The sequence below is a fragment of the Leptonychotes weddellii genome, chromosome 2 (genome assembly GCF_054177405.1).
Source record: "Leptonychotes weddellii isolate Sample4059 chromosome 2, ASM5417740v2, whole genome shotgun sequence".
Taxonomy (NCBI): Eukaryota; Metazoa; Chordata; class Mammalia; order Carnivora; family Phocidae; genus Leptonychotes; species Leptonychotes weddellii.
Genome location: NC_138370.1, coordinates 146861697 through 146872064, shown reverse-complemented (window position 1 = coordinate 146872064; position 10368 = coordinate 146861697). Strand labels below are relative to the sequence as shown.

Below are 10368 nucleotides of genomic sequence, written 5' to 3'. Positions count from 1 at the left end.
TTTTTTTTTTAAAGATTTTATTTATTTATTTGAGACAGAGAGAATGAGAGAGAGAGAGCACATGAGAGGGGGGAGGGTCAGAGGCAGAAGCAGGCTCCCTGCCGAGCAGGGAGCCCGATGCGGGACTCGATCCAGGGATTCCAGGATCATGACCTGAGCCGAAGGCAGTCGCTTAACCAACTGAGCCACCCAGGCGCCCTCAAATATTTTTGTCTTAAGATTCTTTATATTCTTAAAAATTATTCAGGACCCAAAGAGCTTTTATTTATTTGAATTAATATTGATACTTACTGAATCATAAATTTAAGAAGAGTTCTAAAAATATTCATTTAAAAACTATAATATACATGTTAATATAAACATTTTAATGAAAAGTAACTACATTTTCCAAAATGAAAAAAATAGTGAAAAGAATGGTATTGTTTCACATTTTTGAAAAAATCTAAGCTAGATTCCCATATCTGTTTCTGCATTCATTCTGTTGACATATATTGTTTTGGTTGAAGAATATGAAGAAAAGGGAAAAGGGAGGAATCTTTAAGAGTATTCTTACAGCATTTTCAGATAATTGTGATATTCTTTTTGGATGTTACACCAATACCTGACAACTGGCAGCCTCTTAAAGCTTAGTTGCAGTGTGGAACCTGAAACTGTATCAGAGAACTTTTCACATACTGTTTGTGAAGTTAGGGGGCATAGTCCACAAGATCACCCTCATTTCTGACACCAGTTGCAAATTTCAAGGGGTTCTTCATATCACCCTCAGGTTTGATAATTCACAGAAAGGACTCACAAAACTCACTGAATGCTTTTATTTATTGATTTATTTAAAGATTATTTGAGAGAGAGAGCATGAGCAGGAGAGGGAGAGAGAATCCCAAGCAGACTCTACACTGAGTGTGGAGCCCAATTCGAGGCTTGGTCTCAAGAGCCTCAGGTCATGACCTGAGCTGAAACCAAGAGTTGGTGCTTAACTGACTGCACCACCCAGGCGCCCCCACTGAATGCTTTTATACTCATGGTTATGATTTATTACAATGAAAGGATACAGATTAAAACTAGCCAAGGGAAGAGATGCATAGGACAGAATTCCAGTTGTCCTCTCCCCATGGAGTCATGGACAGTGTTATTTTCTGGCAATGATGTGACAGTTTGCACAGAGTATTGTCAACTCGGGAAGCTTAACTGAGCCTTGGTGTCCAGAGATTTTATTGGGACTCCATAGTTGACTGCATGAGTGGTCAGCCTTTCATCTCTGTCCACTCCAGGGAAAAGCCCACACTCTTAGTCTCCAGTCCCTTGTGGATATATAGCATATACTGTATGGCCAAAGATAAAGGCAAAATTATCAATCAGGACATTGCAAGGGCCTAGAGATCACCTCCCATAGCCAAGGGTCAAGGCCAGACCTCTCTCTAGGTATGATTAATTATCTGCTATACATTATTACTTTAAAATCCATGTGTCTATCTTTGTACTTTGAATGGATCTTTTAACCCATGCATGATTCTGGAATGTTATGAATTGGCCATTTGGAAAATACTAATTCACTGGATTTATGCATATCTTTCAAATGGTGATACATTTCTAAGTATTAGGAAGCTATCAAGGTCATGGTGGTAGATAAAAATTTTTCAGCATTCTGATTTTCATTTGAAACCTTGCATTTTACCATTAGCAACAAATATTACTGTTTTACTTGAAGTAACAGATTTATTTTGTTCATTTTTTAAGAAGATCCCTGCCAAATACCATATTTAAATAACCATAGTTTGTTAGTTTTTCTTTCAGGTAAAGCTGGGGTTTAGATAAGCTCACTTTTTTTGGTAGCACCAAGGCTCTACCATCTGAACCAGCCAGGAGCCCCTAAATGGTGTTTAGATAAAAAATCATCTGAGTCAACCCATAATTCAAGCAATCACACAGGTGCTTTTCCTTGTGACATCAGACCTCAGAAGCAGAAGGGCTTTGGAAGTACTTCCCATTTTGTCACAGAATATTTTATTTTTTAAAGATTGTATTTATTTATTTATTTGAGAGCGAGAGAGCACATGAGTGAGTGCAAGTGGGGGGAGGAGCAGAAGGGGAGGGAGAGGGAAAGAATCTCAAGCAGACTCTGCTGAGTGCAGAGCCTGCTGAAGGCGGATCCCTCAACCCCAAACTCACCACCTGAGCCTCACCACCCAAGCTGCAACCAAGTTGGTGGCTCAACCGACTGAGCCACCCAGGCGCCCCTTCACAGAATATTTTAAAAAGTGTACTCAAGGGTTGAGGTTTAATAAACCAATGTTTTTTCTACTTCATGAAGGACATTTTATTTGCTTTTATTTATTTTTTCATTAAGGACATTTTGTTTTTTAGATTTTATTTATTTTAGAGAGAAAGAGAACATGAGTGGGGGGAGGGGTTAAACGGAGACAGGGAGAGAGAATCCCAAGCAGACTCTGCACTGAGTGTGAAGCCCGACTGGGGGCTCAATCCCAGGACCCTGATATCATGACCTGAGCCCAGATCAAGAGTCAGATACTTAACCGACTGAGCCACCCAGGTGCCCTGATCATGAAGGACATTTTAAAGTGAAACTGGCTTTTTTAAAAAAAATTATGTGTCTGACAATAAAGGAACACAGTGACTATCAGTATAGTTCGGTGCCAGTTGCCTTGAATTGTGCAAAGATGCCATCAGTTTGATCTACCATTGCTTTTTATATATCATCAGAGGAAATACGAGCCTAGTGTGAAGGCAAATAACATCAGTGTTGTTATGAAAATTGTTTTGACCTTGGAATACCCCTTGAAAAGGTTTCAGGGGGTGCCTGGGTGGCTCAGTTGGTTAAGTGACCAACTCTTGATTTCTGCTCAGGGTGGTGAGATTGAGCCTGGCATCCGCATCAGCATCCAGGCTCTGCACTCTGCATGGAATCAGCCTGAGAGTCTTTCTCCCTCTCCCTCTCCCTCTGCCCCTCCCCCTGCTCATGCACGTTCTCACACACACTCTAACACACATGTGCGAAAGACCTCTCTAAAATAAATAAATAAATAAAATCTTTTAAAAAAAGAAAAGAAAGAAAAGGTTTCAGGATCTTTGGACTACACTTTGAAAAATCACTGTTCTAAATATAATGCAAAATGATTATTTTTGTGCAGGGTGACATGAGAATAAATAAACTTTGCTTTTCTATTCTGTTTGTTTTTATTTCCCTGACATGGATAAAATAATGGACTTTTATTTTTACTTATTTATTTTTAAGATTTTATTTATTTATTTGATAGAGAGAGACACAGTGAGAGAAGGAACACAAGCAGGGGGAGTGGGAGAGGGAGAAGCAGGCTTCCCGCTGAGCAGGGAGCCTGATGCGGGGCTTGATCCCAGGACCCTGGGATCATGACCAGAGCCGAAGGCAGACGCTTAACGACTGAGCCACCCAGGCACCTCCAAATAATGGACTTTCAGACTAAATCTTTATTTTAGCTTTACTCTTTAATAGAAACAATAAGTCAGAAGCCAGATTTAAGTTAACAAATTGGTCATTCTTAACTTATATTTACTCTTACCACAATCAGATAAATTTATTGTTTTTGTTTAGCTAACTTTGTGCTTTAATTACAAGCTATTAAATCTTTAATAGACTGAACTAATTCATACGTGATTTTGAATTATAAGTCTTTCAAACCAGGAAACAAAGTTTAACCCATACTTTCATGTTAAAAACCTCTCTAAGGTGCTAAGGTTTAATTTATCTTAAAGTTCTTCATAGTTGAGGCACCAAACCAAGAGAGTGCATGAAGGTAATTCTTGTTTCTTGTTATGAAAATCAGCTGATTTTCTTTTGAAAACTAAAATTTTGGCATATTCCCTTCTTTTTAGTATCTAAGCATGTTGCCTTCTAAGTTTAAATTTAATAATTATTGACTTATTTTGGAAGATCACACTCAGTGATAAAATTTAGCAGTATAGCTATCTCTGTTGAGTAATGCCATTGATCTAATTATTAGAATAGAGGGTATTTTTGGCATAAAATCTATAGCTTGGATAGTTCTTTGTAAAAGCATGAAAAATAATAGAAGCTAATTTATAAAGTCCCATATTATAAATGTGAAATATATTTTGTTCTTATTTTGAAATTCTTTGAACTGCTAATTAAAAATTTTTTTTGTTCTACCTCTATATTTCAATCTGTGGATAGACCCTTCTCCTATCCCTCCATGAAGTTTTTTTTGTGTTTGGGAGGCAATAATTCTATTGGGAATTAATTCAGTGGGAAGATGCCATAGTATTTGCAAATTCCTAATAAGTAGTATTCCATTTAAATGTTCTGCTCTTCAGTCCGTCTTGTGCTTCTCGAATTGCATGCTCCTGTAGGATTTTCTTGAGTCTGCAGCATTGCAAAATAAATTACACAATGTGGTTTTTCTTTCTCCATAGTGAGTTTTGGAATAAATTTGTCTGTGGTATATAAAATATTTGAGTTGGGTAGTGCCTAGGACAGAATAAATCAGTAAGTATTTGTTGAGGAGCGCCTGGTGGCACAGTCAGTTGGGCATCCGACTCTTGGTGGCTCAGGTCATGATATCGGGGTCATGGGATCGAGCCCCACATCAAGCTTTGCGCTTGGCATGGAATCTGCTTGAGATTCTCTTCCTTCTCACTGTGCCCCTCCTGCTAGTGCTCTTTCTCTCTCTCTCTCAAATAAATAAATCTTTTTTAAAAAAATAGGTATTGAGCAAACGAATGAAAATTTTAAGTTGAATACCACCTACTGATTTTCATTTCTGTTTAACTATTTATTCAGTTTCTGCTATGCATGTGATCTCTTGTTAGGCACTAAACATTAAAATTTAAGGATATTAATCCTGTTTTTTTATTCATTCAGCTAATACAGTGTGTGTTTCTTTGTATTTGGCACATTACATTTTAGGAATCTGATAGTTTTCTCTAAAAACTTGATTTTAAAACCGAGTACATCAACTTTTTACTTTCTTTTTCTTGAGATTAAATTTTTAATTGGTACACATTTGTTATATAGTGTTTTTTTAGAATAATTTCAAATTTTCCATTAATAGCTGAACTTTTTAAAGTCATATTAGGATGGGTTAGGGAGGATTGGAAAGGGAAAATAAAATTCAGTTTCATTTCTGTTTGAGGAAATCTTTTATTCTGTATTGAATTTAAGGAATTCTAGATAGAGCAAATAGTTTAAGGTAAAGAGAACATTGAGAACAAAAGTGTACCCCCATGTTTGGGGGTCCCCTGGCCATTCTTGCATTAGGATCCAAGAGGAAAGAACCCCCAGGTATACTTGAACAAAACTAGTTATAAGAAAAATCTCAGTGCACACTCACTAGAATGCTCCAGCTGGAGCTAAACTCCAGAATTACATCAGATCTTTGTCTTTATAATTGAATTCCTTTAATATGAGGAATATGCAAATGTTCCTAGGATGTTATTTTTTAAGTTAGGAATTATTAATCCTGACTGATTATCAGAATCCTTTAGAAGAGTTTTTTTCTCCCATGTTGATTTGTTTATCTGTCCATTTATTTAGTATTTATTTATTTAAGTAATCTCTCCATCCAAAGTGGGGCTCAAACTCATGACCCCGAGATCAAGAGTCACATGCTCTTCCGACTGAGCCAGTCAGGCACCCCTATTTTTATAATTTTTTATCAAATAACACACAAAGTTTATAAAGTCAAACAACTGAAAAGCTTATAAACAGAAGTAAGTATCACCTCCCTCACCATCCTCAATCCTTCTGCTCAGAGATAACCATTTTTAGTATTTCTTCTATATTTCTCCTATATTTACTACCATATTCCTATATGAAAGTCTTAAACTCCTTCTCCTAATTTAAACATTATTTCCTGGGGCGCCTGGGTGGCTCAGTCGTTAAGCGTCTGCCTTCGGCTGAGGTCATGATCCCAGGGTCCTGGGATCGAGCCCCGCATCAGGCTCCCTGCTCGACGGGAAGCCTGCTTCTCCCTCTCCCACTCCCCCTGCTTGTGTTCCCTCTCTCACTGTGTCTCTCTCTGTCAAATAAATAAATAAAATCTTTTAAAAAAAAATGTCCTCTTTGATAGATGGAGATTAGTTACATAGTTTTATATGTTCTCTCTGCCCTCCATTTTCACAGTGTCATTATGTTACATCTTACTACATTTTTAATTACTCCACAGATTGAATTAGGTGTCCTTCCTTTTTGTACTCATAAAATCCCAAGACCTTTATCTTGCTCTTTATTTTTTTTACCTTGCTCTTTAAGTAGCAGACTGTTACAATTGCCTGCTTACCTACCTGCATTTCCTCCCTAGATAAGAGTTCATTGAAGACAAAGTACTGTTTCCTGTTCGTTGTTGTATACTTCAGTGCCTGGCGCAGAGTGGGCATGTAATAAAGATATTTTCTGTTGTGACTGAATTGCAGTTCCTTAAGCTAGCATTTATAGTTTTTCACAACTTGGTTTCTGCCTGCCCTTCCAGCCTCCTTCCTAATCCTGCCCTTTTTGCAGCTTCTGTGCCTAACTGTTCCATGCTGCCAGTGCATACTTCTTGGGCGCCCTAACTTTATTCAGGCTCTCTGTCTAGGTCCTCTGCATCATCTCTCTGGAAGACTCACTACTTTCAAGCCTTGTTTAGATACTAGATCCTTGGTGAAGTCTTGCTGGTCTCATGAGTTAAAGTAATAGATCTGACATTTTTGTTCCTAGAGTTAGCATTATAGGACATTGTAATGGTTAGGAGCTTGGGGTCTGGAATCAATCCTGGCTTCATCCCTTCTAGCTATGTAACTTTGGGCAGGGTAGTTAATTTCTTCAGACTTCAGTTTTCCCATATGTAAAATGGAAATGATTGAGTTATTAGAGGATTTTAAAACATACATGCATGTAAAGCCCCTTACTTAGCACAGTACTTGACACAAGAGTAACTGCTCCTAAATAGTAATTGTTATTATTAGCTCTAATGCGCTAACTCATAGATGGTTATTGATATACTTGGCTGCCTGGCTAAACTGAGTCCCTCAAGGTCAGGAACTATCTTATTTAATAATCATAACTCTACTTTCTAGCACAGTGCCTGGCCCAAAACTGTATGGGTTGTTGCTAACATATATAAAATAAGTGAATATCAGTTCATTTCTTCTGATTATTATTGTCTTCCAGTGATTTTCTTTTTACCACAAATTAGTGTATTTCCAAAGCTTTGCAATGTTTGGCACATATGAGATTCTTTTTTTTAAGATTTTTTATTTATTTCTTTGACAGAGAGAGAGATAGGGAGAGCAGGAACACAAGCAGGGGAAGTGGGAGAGGGAGAAGCAGGCCTCCCACCAAGCAGGGAGCCCGATGTGAGGCTCGATCCCAGAACCCTGGGATCATGACCTGAGCCGAAGGCAGACGCTTAACGACTGAGCCACCCAGGTGCCCCCATATGAGATTCTTAGTACATTACTGTATTAATGAACATATGAACAAACTCAGGGAGGTTAGGGCTACTTACCGTATTGTTTATAGTGTATAATATTCCTCTATTGATTTTTATCTTGCTAATATGCCACCATGAAATCATTTGACCATATGTTTTAGTGGCTTTAGTGATCTAAAGGAATAAAAGGAAACAGAATTCTGTTTTGCTATGAATAATGTGGTGGTGATTTTTCGTTTCAGAAACGAAATCCTGAAGTTCGACATGTAGATTTGGAGATACTATAGATTTGATGGAATGAATCACCTTGGAGGGAGCCTTGGACTCAAGTTCGGCGAGCCTGCTCTCCCACACCAAAGGAGTCCATGCCATTCAGAAGCTGTTTTTTTTTTTAAGATGGAGGAAATATTTAATGTGAAGGGCAATTCAGCAGTCTACAGAACTAATACTACTTCATACTTCTAAGAGACATTGCAAGTTGAATCAATTTGGAAATCATGTTTTTATGTTTCAGTAGGGAACATTTTAGTTATTTAAATTGTTCATAATTTTTCATTTTACCCTGTCAGGGTGTATTGTACCTCGCAATCATGTTTCCTTCCTTCACATTGGTAAAAATAAGCAGCATCCATAGGATTATGGTTTTTAATTTTGTGACCACTGAAGATTTCACTCCATCAAAACCTGCCAATCTTGAACATTCTGGCTAAATCTTGGTTTTTAAACAGTCACTCTGTTTTTTTTCTTATAGAATGTGGAAATTATTTCTACATAATCCTGCCCTGAGCACTAAGAGGAACACTCTCCTAACCTAGTTATCCGTAAATGTTCATTCCAGAAATGGCTTGGTTACTGAATTGAAGGAAGACATGTCAGTCCACTCTTTTAGGTTATAGTAGTTGCCATTTTGTAAAATTTTTATCTCTCCTTAACCTTTTTTCTTTATTTAGTTTAATTTTTCCAGTGTAGGAGATACAAAATAACCCTAGATGTTTCCATAGGCCAGTTAGATGGCTGTTTTTTTTGTTTTTGTTTTTTAACTGGCTTCGGTGCCATAATGTGTATTTACTAGGAGGTAATGCATTTATAAGCATTTTAACATTCTGTAAAATGAGTAGAAATATTTATAATTTTACAGACTGGACAGCATTTTTAATTTATTTAAAAAGGCACTACTCATGTAAATCTGAACTGTGGGGTATTTCTTGCTTTAAGAGACAGAGAAGTAAATCTCTTCTTATGCGGAAACTTGTGGCCCCGATTTTGTATAATATCATAGTCAATAGTGTGTCTGTAATGTGAGTTTCTTGCAGTTATAAATGGACATTTAACATAGTATATGGCTAAAACATTATGTAAGTAAATAGTTTTCTCTAATGATCATAAGGTATCTGGGTGAAAAAACATACAATTCAGTAATAGAAAATTTAGTGCAAAACTACAGCTGTGTCTCCATTCATCAAAACAACTCATATGCACTTTAAATTGTTCAGGTAGCAGTGAGCATTGTCCAGGCAGCAGTGAGCATTGTCCAGGCAAGAGCGGTGGCTGGGTGATTTCTTTGCTTGATAAGTGAGTGTTTGACCTAAGGACCTAACTAATTTATATGAGGTCAGTGTCTAAAAACTTACTTAGGTTCAAGTTTATGAATCACAGCAAATTGTAATGCTGGAAACAAAAAATAAACATTTGATTAAAGGGTTTGTAATGGTAATTTTTTGATCCAGAAATGTCATTTATTGGAAAATTATGAAAATTTATATCGGTGTACATTTTTTTTTACCATTACAGAGCATTTTGCATGTTGTACATTTTAAGTGAAATAACATTCCAGTTTTATTTTTTGAAGATACAAAATTGTTATGTGTGTGTGTATATATATATATATATATATATATATATATATATATACAGGCATACACACACAATTTGATCCTCTTCTTATGGTTCAAATTCTTTACCCCTCTTTTTTTTTTTTTAACTTTTTGACTCATTATACTTCACTCTATACTTCTAATGTCATCTTCCTTCCCATTCCCACTTGCCATTTGTTAGTTAGTGTCACTGCCAAATGGGAAGTTACCAAATTATATCCAGTTTCCTCCCAGTAAAATTACTCTGAAAAATTTCACATAGCTACACGAGAGTAATTAACTCATTTAGAAAAAAATGTCAGAGTTGGTGTGCACAAGTTATTCTAAATGGTAGATTTTTTAAGAATTCCCTAAAAGAAACCAATTCCTGATATTTCTTTGAGTTTTCTAATCTGATTTTGATTGAGGTCATGCCTATTAAATAATAATAGAAGGCTTATGTTTCTGTCTTTCCATTTCTGTTCTGCACTGATGTTGTAAAGTTCAACAAAATTTGACATAAAGACGTACGGCACTATCTAAGAATTTGAGTATTTCTGTGGAATCAGGAAATGTATGCTATCACTGCTCTGTTTGTTTTCTCCTTTTAAACTAGAGTCCAATTTAAATTCTAAAACCAGAGAATTTGGGCCTCTTTTTTTAAAAAATGAGAGAATATCTAGTTCAGGTTTCTTGTTTTTGTGTTTTTCCAAATTAATGCTTCTAACTTTTAAGTCTTGATCTGATGATGCATAGCATTTGAACATGTAAGCATATAAATCTTATATTTTCAGGGGAAATAGCTTCTGTGATAGAATAATTGCAAAAGTAAGGTGGGACAGTGAGAAGGGCAGTCAAGGGCCCATGACTCCTACTTGTACTAAGCTGACCTCAGGAACTCAAAGGTGAATATGCTTGTTTTCAGCCCTGGCTGGGAATGGATCTCCCATCAGCTGTAAGTAGTAGGCCCCAAACTGTGGAAGGTGGCACATTATTAATTAGACTATGGCACTAGGGAGGATGAGGGATGGAGACCTATTTTTAAGTGGACTGTCTTGGTGGCCAAAAATATCCAATTCCAAAGAGGGAGATTC

At 36.7% G+C, this 10368-nt stretch overlaps 1 protein-coding gene across 2 annotated transcripts in view; it reads left to right on the top strand.

Moving 5' to 3' along the window:
- Positions 1-9135, top strand: part of SLC30A9 (solute carrier family 30 member 9) — a 78731-nt gene extending 69596 nt beyond the window's left edge. For both annotated transcript variants that reach the window (XM_081813037.1, XM_081813038.1), the window contains exon 18: positions 7664-9135. In XM_081813037.1, coding sequence (XP_081669163.1) covers positions 7664-7708 — 45 coding nt within the window. In that variant the 3' untranslated portion in view covers positions 7709-9135. The remainder of the gene's footprint in view (positions 1-7663) is intronic.
- The last annotated feature ends 1233 nt before the right edge of the window (positions 9136-10368 follow it).